General features: G+C 38.1%; 1 protein-coding gene across 15 annotated transcripts in view; it reads left to right on the top strand.

Moving 5' to 3' along the window:
• The window catches only part of EIF4G3 (eukaryotic translation initiation factor 4 gamma 3), a 293,349-nt gene that overhangs the window by 141,684 nt on the left and 128,832 nt on the right, over positions 1-22,833 (top strand). For 6 of the 15 annotated variants that reach the window (XM_036352006.1, XM_036352009.1, XM_036352003.1 and 3 more), the window contains exons 5-10: positions 89-202; positions 3,675-3,707; positions 15,780-15,800; positions 16,657-16,836; positions 17,420-17,534; positions 22,612-22,709. In XM_036352006.1, coding sequence (XP_036207899.1) covers positions 89-202; positions 3,675-3,707; positions 15,780-15,800; positions 16,657-16,836; positions 17,420-17,534; positions 22,612-22,709 — 561 coding nt within the window. Of the gene's footprint in view, positions 1-76; positions 203-3,674; positions 3,708-15,779; positions 15,801-16,656; positions 16,837-17,419; positions 17,535-22,611; positions 22,710-22,833 lie in introns of all 15 variants that reach the window. The other 9 variants (XM_036352015.1, XM_036352013.1, XM_036352008.1 and 6 more) reach the window with 8 other exon arrangements.

Below are 22,833 nucleotides of genomic sequence, written 5' to 3'. Positions count from 1 at the left end.
GTGGGGGAAAAAGATTTAAATTTACATGGTTAGAACTGGCGCAAAACCTGACTGAAGAGCTGCATCTCTAAACCAGTTTTTTTGACAGCCCAGCAGAACAGTGCCAATACATTGCACAGACAACTGGAAGAGGAGGAAGGTTTTGGAACAGACTCCCGTTTACAGGTCCTTGGCTGGAAGAGGCTGGATAAAATACTGCATTGTAAGCAATATAACAAACTGTACTTCTTGCAGGCAGTGGTGCCTCTGGCACTCATTATTTTTGACCACATCCATTTATTGGCTGATTACAGAAAAACATTGATTGCTTCCTCTCGAAAGTCTAACCCAGCATGGCAGTTTCTGCCAGGCATAGTGGGGAAAAGAATAACAAATTGGGTGGGTCTTCTCTATTGGGAATTAGACAGGAATAATTTGAAGTTTAGATATTTCTTTATTTTAAACTTGAAGAGGGATATCCCTTTCATATAAATTTTATTTTAAAAGACAAATTTTAAGGCTTCTTTTTCCCTCTTTCCATTTTATAATCAAATATCAAGGGGGAAATTGTCTGTAGTTGTCAGCCATTTTTCTGTGGTCATAAACTCTTCAAATACTATCCTCTATGCAGTTTTTGCCATCCGCTCTGCTAGTGACCATTACCACCTACATTACTAAAACCACACCCATAACATCCCATTACATATACCCCAAAACAAGTGCAAGACTAGCAGACCCCAGACTACTCTTGCTTGTTGTTTTGGGTCCAGTTTTCTTTATTTCATTTGTGTTGGTTGCTGGGAGGGTGAAGTTTGGGATATGAAATTTGGTAGGATTGCATTTTCTTTTTACATCCCAAGTTGCCATAGTCTAGTCTCATCCATCCCACAACTGTCCCAACTGGTGAGGAGAGGTAAGCTGTTGCACTAAAGAAGGGACCCTTCCTGTGGCTTTGCAAAGCAGCTAAAGCTTACTCCATTCTATTTCTGCATTAATGGGCCATTGGCAATTGCACGGTTTAGGCTTTTCTGTTCTTCCCTGGACAGCTGCCTTTGCAATCCAACTGGCTTCAAGGCCCCCCCCTCCTCCCTCCTTCAGGTTACCTTTGTGCCTGTATTTCTATTTGATACTTCTTAGTATCTTAGTTAAATTCATATTGTTGAATATCTTGTTTAAAAGTAAAACAGTATGGATAAGCTACTTATCTGTTCCATTTTCTGGTTGTACTGGAACCCTTTAAATAGTAGTTCACTTTTAAATAGCCTCCAAAATAGTGAAGCTATTGAATGCTTAATTAGGAGAGGCGGACAGTTTGGCTTTTGCAGTAACCTGTTACTTTGGTTATTTTGACATTTTGTGCCAAAGTTACATCAGTGTTATGTTGGCTATGCCCAGTTACCAACTGTGCACAGAAGAGTGAGTGAGTGAGTGGGTGGGCGGGTGGGTGGCATTAACATTGGATTCAGGTTCACAGAAGGCTGCTTTTCTTAATATCTACAGTCCTCACCATCTTAAAGACCCCTCTTTAAAAAAAGAAACCAAAGTTTCTATTTTTAATATGAGCCAGCAGCGACTACAGTTTGTTCTGTTGCTTACAGTTACCCATAGGATTAAGACTATTGTCATTTCAAATGAAAAACTCAATAGCCAATGGTGACTAGTGCAAAATAGACTAGGGTACTTTCCCACTAACTTGTGGTTTTAAAAAAATATATGTATAATTTAATAAGGTACTCCTCTTGTTCATAGAAAGTTCTCTTTGACCAGAACATTTGAATTATATAAAGTTGCAACTTTTATTTTAGAGTCTTAGAAATGGGGGGACCTTTCTGTGGAACAGTGATAAGACAGGTACTGCTGAACTCAGGTCAATCGTTTAACAGGGTCCTTCTCTCCTGTTTTCTTCAAAAGTGTCATTAAGAAACATCTCACTTCCATCCCCTACTTTCATACCACATGGGTGGTATTGCCTATTCTTGAAACTTTATGTTCATAGTAGAGGTATGATCTGTTTTCTTTTCATCATTGGAAAACAAATTATAGACCTCAGTTTCTTTGAAGAGAAAATGTTCTGCAAGAGCTATAGCTGCCATTATCATCATTCAAAAAAACTATGGTTTGTAAATATAATGGATGACCTAACTCACTCTAATCATAAAGGTCATAGAGAACTCATCGAGTTATGCTGAATAACTTCAGAATGTGTTAAGGCACTTGTCATTATCTGAACAATAGGTGACATTTTAGCTTCTATGGTGAATTCTTGATAGAACTATCTTCAGCTGTCTCCTACATTGTGGCATGTACTTCTAGAATTTTTTGAATATTTTTATATGAAATAATGACAGTTGGGGTAATAATTCCAAATCTCTTGCAAACACTGTTGCAGATAACTAAATTCTGGGTATGAAGGAATGTTTCTTAATCTTCAGTCCAATTCATCTGTAATGATGTGCTGAGAGAGGAAGGCTCTATAGGAAATAAAACAACTGAAGAAATATATTTTAGCTCCTTAAATGCATTAAATAAAAATCCTGTATGTTTTGCATTGAAAACTGTTTTCTAAGTATTTTCTTTTCACTATTAAAGAGGGTGCTTAACATCTTAATAGTTAATATATTATTAGTCAGTACATGACAGTATGTACCTGAATATTTTTCTGTCCTTTTTAGTAAAAATCACATTAGAAGCCCAGTTTTGCGCTGATGAAGAATTATTTTATTATAGAGATTTAGTATTTAAATTTTTATGGGTAGCTAAGCTTTTTCTTCCATTTTAAGCTAGGAATAGTAAGAGTTGAAGCACGTATTATCTGCTTTTAAGTATTCTGAGTTGGCTGAGAAGTTCTGTTTTCTTTTGCATTTATTCTCAGTATCAGATAGCAGTGGGTACATATGTACAGTGTTGTGCTGTTGTGTATAAACAGTGAGAGATTTGACTTTTTACTCCTTTTTCTTCTTGAGCTTATAATAGTACAACTTTAATTAACCCTATTGGAGAGCGATGTTCTTCACTAGCTATGTGCTTTAATATGCCTGGTATTAAACTTTACTAGTTAATTGCACTTAAACGTATAATTACTTATATATTTAAATATATATTTATAAGTTATAAATATATATTTAATATAATATATAAATAAAATGTTATTCTTTAACTCCCACAAAATAAAGAATGATAGTAAAGCTTCCATTTCATGTGTGAGATATCCCATTTAACTTGAGTAAATTTGACATCAGTCCTATTACATTTTTTATTTCTTATTGGACAGTATAATTACCCCCTGGCTATTTCTTATAATGTAAAAGCATTTCTCATTCCCTCCAGCTATGTCAGTTGCATAAGCACACTTGACTTCTCATATATTTGTCTTAATATAACCGCTTAGTGTTTCAATTATTTTTAATTTCAAGTTTAAAAAATAAATTCCTATCAGAGAAGCAGCCCTACCTGTGCCTAACAGCTTAGCTGTTTCTCTCCCAGCTGATAGATGGCAAACTATTTCTAGTAGTGGTGTCAACCTGTTGAATCTTAGTACCTGTCTGTCACTGTCCTGCAGCAAAGCTTTGACTGTTTGTGTTCTTTTTTTCTTGTGGGTTTTTTTCTTTTGGCATATTGTGTGACATTTTGGTTTTTGTTGTGTTTCTGACTCTTTGTGCCTTTCCTTTTGTGTTTGTTTTCCCTCCTTTTCTCAGTTTGCAGCGGGGCCTCGACCTGCCCATCATCAGGTACTGTACCCTTGCCCCTTGACTATCATCCTTAACAAATAGGTGGGGGCTTTAGTAGCTGCTGACTCTTAGAATGCTGCCATTCCATGGAATCACCCAAACTACTCTCTTCAAGAGTAGCTTTAGTCTGATGTATTTAGGTTCTTTTTGTCCTTATTTCACAATATTTTGTTAACAAACCCATTTGCTTCTGTTTATGGCAAAAAATAGTTGCTCTGAATTTAGAGAACTTTGAAAAATTTTAGATATACTAAACCCTCATAGGTTTTGTGGATTAAGTTTAAATTTAACTGAATGGAACAGGCACCATTCTAAGGGTTTTCTGTTAACATTCTGATGTAACTTGTATTGATGTGTATAAAATAGCATTAATATTTCTAAAAGCACTTAACCTCAGTTACTAACCTAGGCCTAATAACAAATTAATATTAATATATCTTTATTCTTAGGATATATTGAAAATAGATACATGAATATTTAATTCTAATATTTTTAGCCTATTGGTTCTTTTAAATGAAGTACTCGTATAAATTAAAATTTCAAAATGTATATGCCAACGCTACTTTATTTAGCAGTAATGTACTACAGGGTGTGATTTGAGAGGAAGAATAAGACTTGCTTGGTGTTCTCCCCCCCCTCCCCCAACTTGCTTTTTATGGAGTGTTCTGAAACATTTTCTTCTGCTATAGTAAATACAAGGAGCCTAGGCTTTGGAATCTGATAGGTCTGGGTTCTAAGCTTCAGTTTCCTCATATGTAAAATGAGGATAAATCCCTTCTACATTAGAGATAATATACTTAAGTCATCAAAATAGTGAATTTTGAAGTCATCAAAAGTACCTGACACAAAGTAAGCAGTCAGTAACTGGTAGCTATTTTTAATGTTGTTGTGTAAGATAGTATAGTTTGATAAAATGAGAGCAATTTACCAGTATTTAGCTGTGGTATCATAACTTAGAATTCATTTTACTTGAGTAAAGGGATATTGTTGAGGTCTTTCATTGTCTAACAGTGAATTTAATATAAGTCACTATTTCTCAAAATACAGTCTTTCCAATTTAGAGAATTTAAAGCCAAGCACATTCTAAGGTGTTAAAGATACTTTACAGGAGAACCCAGAGATGGTTGTATGAATTGGAGGGCCATTCTCTAGATTTGATAAAGAAATATACTCGGGTTATATTCCAATATCAAGAGAGAGTATTGTTGCTCTGGCTGGTGTGGCTTAGTTGGTGGGGCATTTTCCCATGCACTGAAAGGTTGCCAGTTCAATTCCTAGTTAAGGCACATGCCAGGGTTGCGGGCTTGATCCCAGATAAGGGCACATGCAAGAGGCAGCTGATCAGTGTTTTGCTCTCACATCAATGTTTATCTTTCCCTCTCCTTTCCTCTCTAAAAATAATAAATAAATCTTTTTTTAAAAAAAGAAAGATCATCCTATCTAATAAAAGAGAAACATGGTAATTAGCGTACAACCACTACCCTTCCCATTGGCTAATCAGGGCGATATGCAAATTAACTGCCAGCCAAGATGGCGGCCGGCAGCCAGGCAGCTGGAAGCGAACATGAGGCTTGCTTGCTTCAGTGACAGAGGACTCCAACGTTCCCCGCCTGCCGCTGCCGGCCTCTGAGCTTGCAGTTTAAGAAACATTGTAACAAATATAGAAGCTAAACAAAACCACAGAAACTTGCTTTCAGCCGGCCGGGATCTCAGAGCTGGAGTTATACATTGTTTTGATTATAGAACACAAACAAACCACATACCTGCTTTCAGCAGCAGAGGCCTCAGAGCTGGAGCCAGAGCTAAAGCTGGCCCAGAATAAAGAAAAAAAGGAGCAGTTGTGAGCTTCAGTCAGCCTGAAAACAGCCCTCAGCCCCTCTCCCAGACTGGCCAGGTACCCCAGTGGGGACCCCCACCCTGAAGGGTGTGTGACCAGCTGCAAACAGCCATCATCCCCTCACCCAGGCTGGCCAGGCACCCCAGTGGGGACCCCCACCCTGATCCAGGACACCCTTCAGGGCAAACCAGCCAGCCCCACCCATGCACCAGGCCTCTATCCTATATAGTAAAAGGGTAATATGCCTCCCGGCACCGGGATCAGCGGAGCCAAGAGGCCTCCCAGCACCGGGATCAGCGTGACGGGGCAGCGCCCAAACCCCCTGATCGCCCTGCGGCTCTGTGTGTGACAGGGGGCGGGGCCACAACCTCCCTATCCGCCCTGCTCTGTTCGTGACAGGGTGCGGCACCCCAACCCCCTGATCAGCCCTGCTCTGTGCCTGATAGGGGGGAGCTCCCCAACCCCCTGATCGCCCTGCGGCTCTGTGTGTGACAGAGTGTGGCGCCTCAACCCCCTGATCGGCCCTGCTCTGTGTGTGACAGGGTGCGGTGCCCCCACCCCCCCCCCCCCCCCCCCCCACACACACGGGCCCTGCTCTGTGTGTGATGGGGTAGAGCCATAACCTCCCCATTGGCCCTGCCCTGAGTGTGACAGTGGCGGTGCCCCAACCCCCTGATCGGCCCTGCTCTGTGGGTGATAGAGGGCGGGCCCCAACCCCCTGATCCGCTCTGCCCTGAGTGTGACAGGGGGCGGTGCCCCAACTCCCCTGTCGGCCCTACTCTGTGAGTGACAGGGGCGAGCTCATCAACCCCCTGATCGGCCCTGCTCCGTGCATGACAGGGGGGAGCTCCGCAACCCCCTGATTGACCCTGCTCTGTGTGTGACAGGGTACGGAGCCCCAACCCCCCTGATGGGCCCTGCTCTGTGCGTGACAGGGTACGGAGCCCCAACCCCCTGATTGGCCCTGCTCTGTGCGTGACAGGGGGTGGCGCCGCAACCTCCCCATCGACCCTGCCTTGAGTGTGACAGGGGGCGGTGCCCCAACCCCCCAATCGGCCCTACCCTGAGGGTGACTGAGGGTGGTATCGCAACCTCCCAATCCACCCTGCTCTGTGCATGACGGGGCGGCACCCCAGCTCCCCAATCAGCCCTGCTCTGAGCCCGATCAGGGGCTGCACCTAGGGATTGGGCCTGCCCTCTGCCACCCGGAGCAGGCCTAAGCCAGCAGGTCATTATCTCCCGATAGGTCCCAGACTGCGAGAGGGCACAGGCCGGACTGAGGGACCCCCCTCCCCCCCAAGTGCACAAAAATTTGTGCACCGGGCCTCTAGTATTATTATAATGCTTTAAGAGCTTGGACTTTAGCATTAGTTAGGCCTCATTTGACTCTTTCTTATTAAGTGTGTATTGGGTAAGTTATTTACTGTTTTAGCTTTAGTTTTCTCATCTCTAAAATGGGGACAGTATTAATACCATATCAAGATTGATGTGAAAAGTAAATGAGATAATGCAAATAAGATAATTAGCAGAGTATTTGGCAAATACTAAGAATCTAGGTGGCAAAATGACTACTAATTAATAAAAAAGATAATCCCTTAGGTAAAAAAATTGATCACAGTTTTTTAAAATTTAGTCAAGGGTTATAGAGTCAAGGATTAAAATGTAGTCAGGGGTCAAGCCAGATACTCTTGACAGAGAAACCTGGGGCAGATCTCCTCAAGAAGTAGAGTAAAAAGAAACTACTGATTTGAAAAAATGATTTTTGAGCTCCTTGATACAAGGTTAGGTATTTGTATAATCTGTGTTCAATAGCAGTGGTCCTCAAATAGTGATGTTGTATTAAGCCTTTATGAATAGTCAGCTTTGGGAAAATCTGTTTTTTAAACTTTCTTCTAAGCCTAAAGGCTTGTGATACAATTTGTCTTCCCTTATTTCCAACAGCTGAAGAAAACTTTAAGGAATCTTTGTGAAAAAAGGATGAGTTATTTTATAACTCAAAAAATAGTGGCAGATTGCTCTTTCATTTAGCTGTAGGATGATGCTTGTGAAATTATAGCATGTTTCAACTAATAAATAACACTGTGCATGTGCATATACTTAATATTTAGCAAGAAAAAGAATTACTTTCCAACATTAGCTCTTAAACATAGGTTCTTGAGATACAGGAGATATCCAGAGCATTGCTTTTGGATATAAACTTCAGATCGCTGGCTGCTTTTTTACTGTGGTGTATTTCCTTCTGAACAGTGAAAAGGAAATACATAACACTAGAGGCCTGATGCACGGAATTCGTGCAAGGGGCTCGGCCCTTGCAGCCCCAGCTGCCTCAGACCTTGCAGCCCTAGCTTCATCTGGAAGGTCGTCCAAACCGGTCGTTCTGCTGTTTGGTCTAATTAGCATATTAGCTCTTTAATATATAGGATTGGCTCAGGCAGCATCAATAGTTACCTTAGAGAAATAGAGGAGGGGGAGGGTCATGGGCTTGAAGTGCCCATGCTGAGCACAGGTAGCTGAACCAATGTCATGGTATGGCATTGAGTTAATTGTTAGGGAAGGCTTGCTGTTCTTTATCCATGAGTGTAGGTAGGGGCCAGTTTGGTTTCTTTCACTATGGAATAGGTATGGGCATTTTCGGTGGGATTACCATTTATGAAAAACTGCTCTGTAATTACAGTTTATTTAGCAACTTTGGACTCTTAAATGCCAGTAGAAATTCCCCCAGGGACAATTAAAAACAAAACAAAACACACCTTCACACATTTCCAAATAACCCTCTATGGGGGTGAGATACTATTTACCATTTGAGAATCACATGCTGAAGTCTATATTTAAGAGGATCTTCTCCTCAGATCCAGAGACCTAAATCCTAAGAGATTCCCAGAGGAGAGGTTCATAATACAAAACAGGATGTGGGAAGTTACGTAATGAAAACAATACAGTGAAAAACAAACATTGAGTGGTATGCAGAGAATACCTTTTTAAAAGGCAAACTTTTATGTGCTGGTATATTTTTGGTTTACCGTGCTTAATATTTAAAGTTGAAGTCACAAATGGTTTTTTCACGTATGGTTGTTTGCTTTGGCCAGAAAGAATTAAGTCAAAGGTTAGAATTAGAATTAGCCATGAATAGTTAGAATTAGTGATAACGATTTCTCATTTCTCCTTTATTACATTATTTATCAGTGGCTACCTTTCTGATCACATACCCTTTCATGCTGTGATCTTTTAAAATTTTTTAAACAAAATAATTGGTGCTGGGTGGTATTTCTTATGATCGCTGTTTCTAAAGTCCAGTAGTAAATATATAACTTTTTATGTATGTGTCATAATAAGTCCTATCAACATTTCAAAGAAAAAATTTTAACTGTTATTTAGGTAAACTGTTTGGAGAGAATTGCCATCATCCTGTTTAGTAATGCAAAACCTATTTATTTTCTTCTTTGTAAAATAAAGTTACCTGAATTGAAAGGAAACAAATAAGATTTTGGATAGAAAACATTTTTAGTTTAATAGAACCAAGAAACTGTTATAGGATGTGTTTCTTGTACTTTTATTTCAAAGATTTTTATTTGTGGGCCACTAGGGCTCCTTTTGAGTTCCTCAAGTCAGAAATACCATGTTCTTTTTAGGGTTATTTCAGCCACATCTTCATGGTACTAAGTTTTTGGCTTTTGCAGTGATTCTTTAGATTAATATAAGTATGTTCTATTTTACTTTGATTTTTTTTTATAATTTATAACTTGAAGAAAATAATAGTTTTCTTCAAAGGTAAAAGAAATCTTAAGTAATTTTATATGCAAAACACCCTTGACTTTAGAACTATGTCAACTATTTTTACTTGGATGTTTGAAAATCCTAAGGTAATTAGAAACTGAAAGAACAGAACGTACACTCAGAATTAAAAACAAGTCACTTGGTATAATGTAGATTCTGGTTTGTGTTATTGATTTCATGCCTTTGGTCATTGAAATCTGTGTAATTGTGGTTTAAAGTTACTTATATGCCTGTCTTTATTTGACTTTAAGGCTTCACAAGAGAAATCAAGTGTTGGTTATATATACTATGCCTAGTGGTCTTTGCACTGTGAGAAAAACCAGGGAATTGGTATTTAAAAGTGTTCCTAGAGCAAAAACATTTTGCAGTATGCTGATATATGATTTTAGTTTCTATACTCTTTATAAATGCTGAGTAATATGCCATATTCAAAGCAGTTGGATTTTGTGTAAACAAATGAGCAGCTTCATAAAACTTAGTCATATTTGGCCTCAAGGAATATGTTAACCTGGTGGCAAGCATTGAAACTATGCATGTTTTCCTGTTGTAGTTTGGTTCTTTTTGCAACAAGATTTGTTTTAAAAGAAAGAAATAGCTGGTTTATGGGGTGTGTGTGTGTGTGTGTGTGTGTGTGTGTGTGTGTGTTTTCCTTTTTATTATGGCCTGTAAAGGTTTCTGTATTCAAAGTTGTGCTGTTACAGTTAAGTCCTAGTTCTTTGTAGAGAAATATTTCTATTGCTCTAGGCCAGTGGTTCTCAATCTTCTGGCCCTTTAAATACAGTTCCTCATGTCGTGACCCAACCATAAAATTATTTTCGTTGCTACTTCATAACTGTAATGTTGCTACTGTTATGAATCGTAATGTAAATATCTGATATGCAGGATGGTCTTAGGTGACCCCTGTAAAAGGGTCGTTCGACCACCAAAGGGGTCACGACCCACAGGTTGAGAACAGCTGCTCTAGGCAGTTTTCTTTCATTTGGAAAGTAAATGAAGATTAAGGCTTGCCTCTGGGGCCAACCTCACACATCAGAGTTTAATGGATATAATTAGGAAATCAGATTAAACATCTATGTAGTCTTATGATGAGAACTTTTAGATTTTTTTCAGAACTTGATATAAGCCAGCGATAGGCAGTTTTATCTGGTGTTTTAGTCAGAAGAAGTGTAGGATTGCAGCAGAGACAATAAAGGGAGTTGACATAACTGGGATTCTGTCTTAGCTTTACTGCAAACTAACCTTGGGCCTCAGCTTTCTTATCTGCAAAATGGATAAAATAGGCTCATAAATGATAATATTGAGGTGTTATAATAATAGTACCTATTTCCTGTCACAGTGGTTGGCACATAATAAGCCCTTGGTGAGTGTCAATTTCCTTCAAGCAGTGAGATAGCCTGCCTTTTCCCCTTTTCCCAGGCTATTTTTACCTACAAAATGAAGTGTTCTATGAGGATGTTCATTTCCTAGACTCTACATTATGATCTGACAGAACACCTTCTTCCTGACAGAATCCTTAGGGGTTTCTTTCCTCCATTTGAGGTAACCCTCTAGGGCAGCACTGTCTAACAGAACTTTCTGTCATGATAAAAATGCTCTGTATTTGCGCTGTTCACTATGGTAGCTACTAGCCACATTTGGCTGTTGTGCACTTGAAATGTGCAATGTAGCTAAAGAACTGATTTTTAAATTAAGCATTAATTTTAAGTAACCAAATATGGCTTGTGGCTTCTATGTTGCACAACTTAGCTTTTGGGGCTTATATCCTAATTTTCAGTGAAACCTAAATTATGTGATATTGACCACATGCAGGAAAATACAGAAAGAATTTACATTAATAGTCTTCATTGTAAGTTATAAGTCAGCAGAGTATATGATTGATACTTAGTGATATCCCATTATGTGAACACTTTACTGCCTGACCCTTTGTAACTTGTCAGAAAAATCATAGCACTATTATTTTTCTCAATAATACTTTAGACTTTTTAAAAAATATATATTTTATTGACTTTTTACAGAGAGGAAGGGAGAGAGATAGAAGAGTTAGAAACATCGATGAGAGAGAAACATCAATCAGCTGCCTCCTGCACACCCCTCACTGGGGATGTGCCCGCAACCAAGGTACATGCCCTTGACCAGAATCGAACCTGGGACCCTTCAGTCTGCAGGCCGACGCTCTATGCACTGAGCCAAACCGGTCAGGGCTACTTTAGACTTTTTAACACTATTAACCTAAACTTCTCTTAATTGTAATCTTACTGTTATCTGTCAAGTAGGCTGCAAAAATATAGAGATTTCAGAAGCATATTTTTGATTTTTTTTAATGCTTTGCAAATTAATATGTACTCAGTTTTTACTACATGGGAAGAACTATTGTGATTGAATAGGATTTTTCTAGTTGATGAAAATAAATAGGTGGTTTTTAAAGAATTTATGATTATTATATAGTTTTTGAGAGATATTTTTTCTTTTGATAGTTTTAGAGACCCAAGTCATGAGAAATGATATAATTACCAGCATCTTCCAAAAGTATTTATTACCAATGTTTTTGACCAGGAAACTTTGGTTAATGGTATAATTCCTATATCACCAGAACAATTTTTCAAGAGTAATGCTTTTTTGGCTTCTAGAGTGTTTCTATGAAAGTCAGCAATCATGCGTACCTTAAATTCACCCTCTGTTTTGGATCTGCCCAAAGTACCACTTCAAATGAGGGCTGTCACCTTTTGCCATTCTCCCAGCGTGCTAGTGGATTATTGAAAGATAAAATAATTAAAACAAATTAAAATCAAATTTGGAGATTCTTACGTTTTACGTGGTTCTTCTCTACCTAGCCCTTTTCAGCATCTTTATCAGAGTGCTTTGATTAATAACATGCCTGTCACATTTGCTTATGGTCATGTAATTTTGACATTGTGTGCTATATTCCGAATTTAAAAAATTGTACAATTGGAAATGATGTGTTGAAATTATAAATTTCATATTGCACTTACTAGCTAGTAGGTGCCATTCTAAACACTACATACATAATTTTAGCCTCATAATAATCTTCTAATACATTTTCAAAGAAACAGAATTTACAAGACTCCTTATGAGCTTCAAAACACAACTGTAAGAGTATACAGAAGTGAAAAACATGACATTGCCAGGTTATGTGTGAAAATTTATGGGTTTTAAGTTACCGTAATTCAGTACCAATCGGTAGTAAAATGTGGTTGATAAAAGAGCTTCTCTGATTCTTAGTTTTTATTAATGGAAACATAGTTAGCCAGAATAAGAGAGGTATATTGCTCTTTCATTCAGCAACAGATATTTATTAAATGATGGTTAGGTACATTCCCTGCAGATCCCACCTGGATATTTGTGTTTAGTTCTCTATTTAGTAACACTTTGAGCAAGGAAGCAGATTGAGAGAAAAGAGTAAGCTGCCAAGGAATTCAAAATCTTGGTTGGAGAGACAAAGGGTAGAGGGTGGTGATTGGCCTGGAACAAAAAATGGACAGTGGTGTGAAAGTTGGCAGTCCTCAGATAGCTTAGAGGTTTGTCACTTATGGAGAAGAAGGATTAGACATCAATATGATTTTAGGTATAGACATTGAACTAGAGGGTAGATGATAGAAAACTTTGGAGCTGATAGAAAGAAAGACTTGTTGAAGTGTCAGGCTCCATTTAACAATGAAATGGAGATGTTGTTTTGTAACCCCAAGGGCATGTCATATAAGAGATTCAAAGTTTAGGTACATGATTAGACTAAATGGTCTGTACTGTCCTTCCATCCAGAAGAGTTTGATTCTTTTAATGACTCTTCATCACCCAGTGGCGAGGAAAAGGGATTCAGAAGTATTGCAGACATGTTGGGAAAGCCCATTCATATTCATTTACACGTTCTTTTCAATAACCTGTGGTTTGCTGCTGTGCCCACCCATGGAATCCTAATTTCCTGTACTGCTATTAAATCTAATTCTTTATTTATAATTGAATGGTTAGGAGGAAGCACAAAAAAGAAGAATCCATTTCTTTTTAGTTCTTCACACTTGCAACCATCATAGCTTTTCGTTCTAGTCCTGTAGCTATGAGAGGAGAGAGAGAAAGAGAGAGAGAGAGAGAGAGAGAGAGAGAGAGAGAGAGACCTATTTAAAAAGGTATGGGGGTGGGGGGGGAAGACAAGCTCCAGATAGCCTGTCCTGTAAAAATCTTCTGTGTTAAATATATCAAGGATATAAAAGCATATGAATAAGTTTCAATTTAAGTGTGAAAGAGAATTGGAGTCCTTTAGGTAGAAGAAATTTGTTTTCCTGAATGATATACAACTTTTGTGAAGTAACTGCTGTAGCGTTTTTCTTACCAGGAATCAATTATTGTTGAGGGATGTTCCGCCCATTAGTGTAGTTGGATAAAAGTCTTGCCACATCCATTAGCCTTTGAAAAGATTTCTTCTGACTGAGCACACTTATTTGAAAATACCAGGAGTGTTTTGTTTCATGAGAGGTAGAGTGTGCAGTTAAAAGTGCAGACCTAGAACCTGACTATATTTAAGTTACAGATGGGAGACCTTCAGCAAGTTACTTAATCTTCCTTTTCCTTAGTATTTAATGGGGGTATTAATAACAGTACCTGCTTAAGGTAATAGGTATACAGTTTATGAAAAGTATTTAGAATGGTACCTAGTAGCTAGTAAGTGCTATATAAACCTTAAGTGTTGTTATTTAATGTGCCTATATGAATATATTTTTCTATTTAGCTTCAAAGCTAAGGTCTTAGTTTATAAAAAAATTATTATATGTCCATATAACCAAAAATCTTGTGTTTTAGTGGCTCAGCTGTACGTTAATATGAGGAGTATCATTAAAACACTTGTTTCTCTTTAAAAGACGCTGAAGAAAAGTCTTATACTATTCAGAAACCTCTTTGAATAAGAAATAACCTCAGTTTTTGTAGACAGGCTGGTTAAAAATCCTAGCAGAGCATTGGAAAAGAGTGGTAAGAAAAGTACTCACATTAAAATTGTGGGAAGACTTTGCCCATATCTTTTTCTTGCTCTGCATAAGTAAATGGGTTCATTTGCTCTCTCTCTTCCACCATAATCCCATGTTTTTTCAAGCAATAAGTACTTTGAAAAATTTGATTATAATATAGCAACAGTGGATTATCACCTGTACCCATTTGATACTGTCATTGTCTTGGCTGCCCTCTAGACTTAATGGAAAAGGCTCTAATAGGATTAATCTTTTTATCTACTGTGTCTAACATTTATAATGCTCAGTAAGTTGAGCAACTGAATGACTCCTCTCACCTTAAAGCCTTTAAAAGTTTTGTGGCTCGATAAATTAACTAAGTTATAAAAATGATTGTTTATTCCTGAAATGTTCATGCAACTCACATACATTGATGAATTATAAATTCTGTTTTCTATGTAATTAAGAGAAGTGAAGCTTAGTGGAGAAAGTTTACTAGTTCAGTGTCCTTGGTTGCAGAAATTCTTGTCTGTTACCAAAACTTTGTCAGTGGAAATAACTAGAAGATTATTGCTCTCTTATGGCCCAGCCCAGGTTTCTGTGTTACCAACTTTGCCTCTTGCATTTTCTTTTCATCTCCATCAACTACTCTCTGGCCTTCCTCATTCACTCCATTCTCCTGCTATACCTTACTGTCTATTTTTTAAGTGACTTAACCTTTTTAGTATTGTTGGGTGGGTTTTTTTTGGCCCTGTGGTATGAAGGCTGAATGGGGATGAGCCTCAGGCACTGGATCCCAGTTCTTCCAAATCAGCACAAGATATAAAGTTACTATTTCTACCACCTACCAGTGGGGAGCTTAATGATTAAGACCAGCACTGGATGAGACTTGAGTGGGCCCAAAGGTCAAAGCTTTTTTGCTCTTGTTTGGACCAATAGCAACTCAGATTTTGGAGCTAGAGCACATATTTAGACTGTTATTTTATTTCCCTATTTAAAGCTGTAAGTGGCGTCTTATATGCCTGCTTAGGTGAAAAGTCTGATATATGTTGCAAACTTTAAAATGACAAATGGCACTTTTATTGTTAGCTCTTATCTCCATTGAAGCTGGAGAGTGTATCCTAGAGAAGTTAAGTAACTAATCACTGTAATGTCCATCCGTGAGTCAAGAGTAGTAATCATTAGTCCCAATTGTACTTGTGCCATTAAGCAGACATCTCCTTTCAAGCTCTTATAACTGGGGCTACTATTAGAATATTTTTTGCCACTGGATTTATTTATTTTAAATTATTTTCAAATTAAATGTGATTTGATTCTTCAATTCCATGTGTTCTTAAATTCTCAAGTAGAGAATTGTCATTCTGATTTTCTAATCTTCCTTCTCTTATTAATACTAAATAGATATTTTTGTTGAGCTGCATGCTATGCCCTACCCTTTCCTACTGATCTATAAGCTTTTCCATTGGCTTTCTTTCTGTTTCCTGCTGCTTTCTTGCTTCATAATTGAAGGGAGGATTCAGACCTATCCAGGTAACAAACTACTGGTTCTGCATGGCCTCTTTATTACTCTGTCCCCTTATTATTATTATTACAATGAGATTGATTGTTTGCTGCTGAATTCACAGTGGGAATTTAATATTGGTATATTGTTTCAAGGCTTTTCAATGTGCAGTGAGAACTATAAATAACCACAAACTCTGGTTGCCATTTGAGAGATTTAAGCTTTGCTCCTTCCAGGCCAGCCTATCTAGATCCCTCATTTTTATTGCAAACTATTTGAGAAATCAAAATTGGGTTCATTTTAGTACGAGGTTGCCACTTTTTTTTGAAAAGGAAGGCTTTTTCCAACATGGGACAGTCAGTATGAGACAACCTACATACAGTTTTAATTTAACTTAACCTTGATACACTGAAACAAAAATGTTTATGTCCAGAGAGATTCTTGTTCTTCTAAACTACGTTTAATTTTTAAATAAGCCACCTACTCTTTATGAAAGGATGAATACTTTTATAAAACAAAACAAATTTTAGAAAGACACCAGCTACCCCTTTTATTATATTTTATCACACATTTTTAAATTATTAAGTATGGAATTTTTTGTTTAAATTAGCTGAGACTTCATTTTAAAAATGAGACTGCCCTCCTTTTTCAAATGTGTGATAACATGATCAAAACTTAACCTAGTGTGACTAATATAGAATATTTTTGTGAACCCAGCCATAGGCAGTTTAGTCTCATTTTATGTATATTGTATTTCTAATTCAAGTTGATAAGATTTTTATTAGTAGAAACAAGGAGGAAGTTTCAGATAGTAAAATTTACTTATACCCCTTTGTAAAATAAATAAATAAATAAATAAATCTCTCTTTCCCCCCCCCTCCTCAGTTTTTCCAGAGGCCTCAAATACAGCCTCCTAGAGCTACCATCCCGAACAGCAGTCCTTCTATTCGTCCTGGTGCACAGACCCCCACTGCAGTATATCAGGCCAATCAGCACATCATGATGGTTAACCATCTGCCCATGCCGTACCCAGTGCCCCAGGGTCCTCAGTACTGTATACCACAGGTAAAGTATTTCTCAGGTCCATGTGGTTTAGCAGGAGAGTGGGGATTAACTGAGGTTCTCATCAGAGACCGCAGGAAAAGTGGATCATAGCATTAGTGTTTAGTGATGTGTAAACTTTTTTGTTGGTTAGAAGTCCAGCCATTTTGTCATTTTCCATAATATTACAAAAAGATATTTCTATGTCTCTCTACTTAAAACTTCCTAAGATGATACAGAAATTGTTTTTATCTCCTAGCTTTTCTCCCATCCCTTCCCCACAACCAGCTGCTCAAAAATAGGCTCCATAATTAAGCTGTTCCTGTGATATTATTCAATGTCAGTGAAAGCTACCAACCTGAATTAATTTTATAAGGAAGGAGCTCATGTCTGCCTGTGTACCAATATGCTGTATGGCTTTCCTTAAGGCATATCTTTCTCTTCTTCATCATCATCGCATCTTGATGGCAAGCAAACATTTTGAATGTGTTTAATCAAGTGGCTTCACCTCATTTAAATGATCTTCTTATATACACACACACACGAAACTTTTTCTATAGTAAGCTACCTTCATACTATTTATAAATGTCTAATTTCTCTCTTCTAGTACCGTCATAGTGGCCCTCCTTATGTTGGGCCCCCTCAACAATATCCAGTTCAACCACCGGGGCCAGGTCCTTTTTATCCCGGACCAGGACCTGGAGACTTCCCCAATGCTTACGGTAAGTATGAAAAGTTGAACAATTTCTGCTAATTTGTTGTATTTAATCCATTTTGTTGTTTGCCAATACAGTTTAGGCAATGAGATGTAGTGGTCTGAAGTTATTTGTAGATAAAATGTTACAGACAGTTCTGACCTAAAAGCTACTTCTTAAAGAATGGCTTACACTGAAAGATTATTATAGAAATGTGTTTAGTTTTAGTGACACCGTCTGCAGGAGTTGGTAATTCTGTTTCAAAGAGCCCATGCCTTGAGGTTTCAATATTTTAATTTCTTTTTTTATTGTTTAAAGTATTACATATGTCTCCTTTTTCCCCCATTGACCCCTCCCTGGCCACTTCCACCCCCAGGATAAGCCCCCAACACCCCAGTGTCTGTGTCTATTGGTTATGCTAATATGCATGCATACAATCCCTTTGGTTGCTCTCTTACATCCCTACTCCCTCCTCCTCCCCTGTCTTCCCTCTAAGGTTTGACAGTCCATTAGGTGCTTCTTTGTCTCTGGATCCATTTTTTTTTCATCAGTCTATGTTGTTCATCATCTTCCACAAATGAGTGAGATCATGTGATATTTATCTTTCTCCAACTGGCTTATTTCACTTAGCATAATGCTCTACAGGTCCATCCATGCTATTGCAAATGGTAAAAGTTCCTTCGTTTTTTATAGCAGCATAGTAGTATTCCATTGTGTAGATGTACTGCAGTTTTTTAATCCACTCCTCTGCTGATGGGCACTTAGACTGTTTCCAAATCTTAGCTATTGTAAATTGTGCTGCTATGAACATAGGGGTGCATATGTTCTTTCTGATTGGTATTTCTGATTTCTTGGGATATAGTCCTAGAAGTGAGATTACTGGGTTGAATGGGAGTTCCATTTTTAACTTTTTAAGGAAACTCCATACTGTTTTCTACAATGGCTGCACCAGTCTTCATTCCCACCAGCAGTGCATGAGGGTTCCTTTTTCTCCACATCCTCGCCAGCACTTGTCATTTGTTGATTTGTTGATGATAGCCATTCTGACAGGTGTAAGATGGTACCTTATTGCCATTTTGATTTGCATCTCTCGGATGATTAGTGACTTTGAGCATGTTTTCATGTGTCTCTCAGCCTTCTGTATGTCCTCTTTCGAAAAGTGTCTATTTAGGTCCTTTGCCCATTTGTTGATTGGATCATTTATCTTCCTTTTGTTAAGTTGTATGAGTTCCCTATAAATTATGGAGATTAAACGCTTATTGGAGATAACATTGGCAAAGACGTTCTTCCATGCAGTGGGCTTTCTTGTTGTTTTGTTGATGGTTTCTTTTGCTGTGCAGAAGCTTTTTATTTTGATGTAGTCCCATTTGTTTATTTTCTTCTTAGTTTCCTTGGCAGGTATTTTAATTTTAAAGTTTGTCAATAGTTAATATGCTTTTTTCTAAATTAAAAGTTCTTTTCCAATACTTCATCAATTATAGGTCCTTCAGCTATACCACCTTAGGCAATTGTTCTGGTCTTGCTGTCTAGAAGCCATAAACCAGAGGTCCTCAAACTTTTTAAACAGGGGGCCAGTTCACTGTCCCTCAGACATTCCACACATGCGCACTGCTGACCCAGGACGAGTCGTTTGCTAAGCAGGACAGGCAGTGGCAGCAAAAACACCTGGCGGGCCGGATAAATGTTTTCGGTGGGCCACATGTGGTCCGCGGGCCGTAGCTTGAGGACCCCTGCTAAACATTCCCCTTCCTATTTTCTCTTCTTGGAATTTCTTCTACTCTTACTTTTCCATTTCCAGTTCTTGTGATCTTGATGCCTCCCTTTTCTCTACCACTTTTCCTGTTCTAACCTTGGGTTCCGGTTAAAAGCAGGTTTGGGGGTGGGATCCTAGATCTACGTTCTGAAAAGGGAGTCCTCTCTTTTAGGACAGAGGAACCTTCCTGTGGCTGCACTGCCAGGAACAAATCCGAGGCTTGTTCCTTCTGGCCCTACTGCTAGGGCTTGTGAGTTGGATAATGTTTTCCCCAGACTTCTTAGTTCTTTATCCTTAGCTTTACAATTTACTCAGCACACTAACATTTTATTTCCCTACTTGGTTTAAATATTGAACAGTGATTTTCAAAGAATATTCTTACGGCTCGACTGATGTGGATCAGTGGTTAAGTGTCGACCTATGAACCAGAAGTTCACAGTTTAATTCCTGGTCAGAGCAAATGCCCAGGTTGCAGGAGGCAGCCAATCAATGATTCTCTCTCATCATTGATGTTTCTATTTCTCTCTCCCTCTCCCTTCCTCTCTGAAATCAATAAAAATACATTTAAAAGAAAAGAATATTCTTACCCACACTGAATTTCAGTAACCACAATTATAGAATTCTGTTTAGAAAGTATAATTCTTGCAGTGTTTCTGCAATGTTGAGGAAAAATAATGCAGAAATAGTATTTGTTCAATGTTACTTTTCAGTTTGCTCTCATCAGTGTTTCTTAAATATTTTGATGCCTGTTATATCAGAAAAATACGTCATGGAGATTAAAATCATTTCCAGCCAACCTAAGGTGTGATGGCCCAAGATGAAAAAATTAGGTTTGGGAGCAAAGGGCTATGTATGGTTAGTGGTGGCAGTGAAGTTGAAAAAGGAAAAAAAAAAGAGAGAGAGAGAGAGAGAATTTACAGTAGTAGAAGATCTCATTCTCCTTTGCTTCAAACCAATATACACTCCTTTTTCTCACTCTGCCATATCATTTTCTCATCACTTGTCATCTTCTCTTGTTTTGTGTGTTTTATCCTACTATATTGAGATTATACTGATCTGCCAGGTTTAATCATTTGGTATTTACTGCATGTATAATATGTGGAAGCCCTCTGTCTCAGTCATGTTGACTCAAAAATGTTTCATTAGCAGAATCTAACTTTTTAAGGGATGGTTCACCTTTTGTATCCTATTTCACTTAGCTTAAAAAATATGGCAAAGTGAGCAGATTGTATTGCTTCTCTTGCAGCATTTGAAACCAATATTAGGATTTTGTGTTCTGCATTTTGGGGCTGGTGATGTAATAGAGTAGCATAAATCGCTTATTTGAGCTCTCCTTTGGGAATAGTTTACTCAACACTAAAGGATGGCTATGGTTTTGTTTTTTTTGTCATTTTACAGTAAACTTATTGAAGTCTCAGTCATGTCCTCTGATTAGATATTTTCCAGATCTGAATCTCCAAAAGCTTGAGTGATACGTGCAAAGTTCTGGTACTGCAAAGTGGTGGGGATAGGGGTGATGATGTCACATGATGAGAGTGATAATAGTGCTGATATTATTTGACTGTTTGCTCAAGTACCAAGGATTTTACCTGTATCAACTACTTTTCATATACAGTTCGTTCCTTCTCGTTACGATGATCCAACTATTCATGCCCCCCACCAAAGGCCAGTCTTCCACTTGTGCATTAGATCCCATCATGTACTCATTTAAGGTTATTACTCTAGCAGTTCACTTCTCTGTTTTTTCTGCATTATCATCTTTTTTTCTCCTTTTGCTGGATTAGTCCAATCAGCTTACAGGTATACTGTTTTGTTCTCATCTTTTTTTTTTTTAATAAAGGGTTTTTGTTTTTGTTTTTTGGGGTTGTTTTTTTTGCTCCATATTCTTGTTTTTCTGATTCCCATCATAGCAAAACATTTTTTAAAAAGAGCTGTCTGTGCTCACTTCCTTCATTTTCTTTTATCTCATTCAGTGTTGAAGGCACCCTAATCAGGATGCATGCCACCAACCCTACCCAAACAACTTTTGCCAAGCTCACCAATGAAGTCTGCTTTGCTAAATCTTAGTTGCTATCTCAGCACCATTTGACATAGCTAAACACTTTTCCCATTCTTGAACCATTTTCTTAGTTTCAGCCACTGCATTGGTTTTCTTTTTCATCTCTTTTGCTGGGTTTTCTTCACACCTATGACCTCATGATTGAAATGTTGTTCGTATTATACGGATTCCAAAATGATACCTGTTTTTTGACTCCAGACTTGTATCTCTTCCTTCCTACTTGATACCCCATTTGAAGGTCTAATAAGAATCTCAAACTTGCTGGCCAATTTTGCTCAGTGGTTAGAGCGTCGGCCTGCGGACTGAGGGGTCCCAGGTTCAATTCCGGTCAAGGGCATGTGCCTTGGTTGCGGGCACATCCCCAGTGTGGGGTGTGCAGGAGGCGGCTGATCGATCTTTCTCTCTCATCGATGTTTCTAACTCTCTATCCCTCTCCCTTCCTCTCTGTAAAAAATCAATAAAATATATTTAAAAAAAAAAAAAAAAGAATCTCAAACTTTACATGTCCAAACTCAAACCTTGATTTCTCTCCCTCTACTTTCTCCAGTTTTCTTCATCTTAGTAAGTTAATAAGTCATACAGTAAATAGCACTTTCATTCTTCCATTTGCTAAGACAAAAAACCTTGAGAGTTTTCTTTGACACCCCTTTCTCAGTCACATTCACATATAATACAATAGCAAATCTGTAGGTTCCATCTTCAAAATATCTGACCCTTTATCACCACATTTACTCTAAGCACTCTATTTAATAGTAATTATAATAACAGTCAAAATTTTGAAAGTTAAAAAAGTAGGATATTTGCCAAGCCTTAATGTTGGCTTTTCCATGGCAGTGGTTCTCCATAAGTCGGGAGAAGAATTAGACCACTCCAGACCCCCAAGATGACCAGATATATTCTCTTGTTGCTGATCAAACCCACATATAAAACACACTCTGACAAACCTTGCTGAGAATCACTGTTGCGGGTAATGGGCCTCCAGAATACAGTTTTTAAAACAGTGCTGTAGGAAGATAGTGTTTTGGAAAGGTAACTCTAGTGGCAGTCAGCAGGGATTGGTTATTTATTTGTTTTCATGTAGATGCTAAAGGAGAGATGTTTGTGCGTATTTGGAAATCATTCCTTGACCGCTTCAACAGCTGGAGGAAAGCTAGTGGGAAGAGATGAATAAGAAGAATGCTTGTTTTTGTTACTTTATTAAACTGTTGATACAGTGACACAGTGCCATTAATGGTCTTACAGCAATTGACAAAATAACTGAATGCTTCTTTTATTCTTTTCTAATTCTTTAGGAACACCTTTTTATCCAAGTCAGCCAGTTTATCAGTCAGCACCTATCATAGTGGCTACCCAGCAGCAGCCCCCTCCAGCCAAGAGAGAGAAAAAAACAGTAAGAGACCTTATTAATTTTTCTTATTTTAAATTGAATGTCCATTCACTTGTTAAATAGTTTACTCACAGTTGTAATCACTGTTCATCTTAGTTCACAAATGACTGCCGTTTTTTCTTCTTTT

This window comes from Myotis myotis, unplaced genomic scaffold (assembly GCF_014108235.1).
Source record: "Myotis myotis isolate mMyoMyo1 unplaced genomic scaffold, mMyoMyo1.p scaffold_m19_p_2, whole genome shotgun sequence".
NCBI classification, from domain to species: domain Eukaryota; kingdom Metazoa; phylum Chordata; class Mammalia; order Chiroptera; family Vespertilionidae; genus Myotis; species Myotis myotis.
Note: the sequence above shows the minus strand (reverse complement) of the source record. Positions and strands in the feature narration are given on the sequence as shown.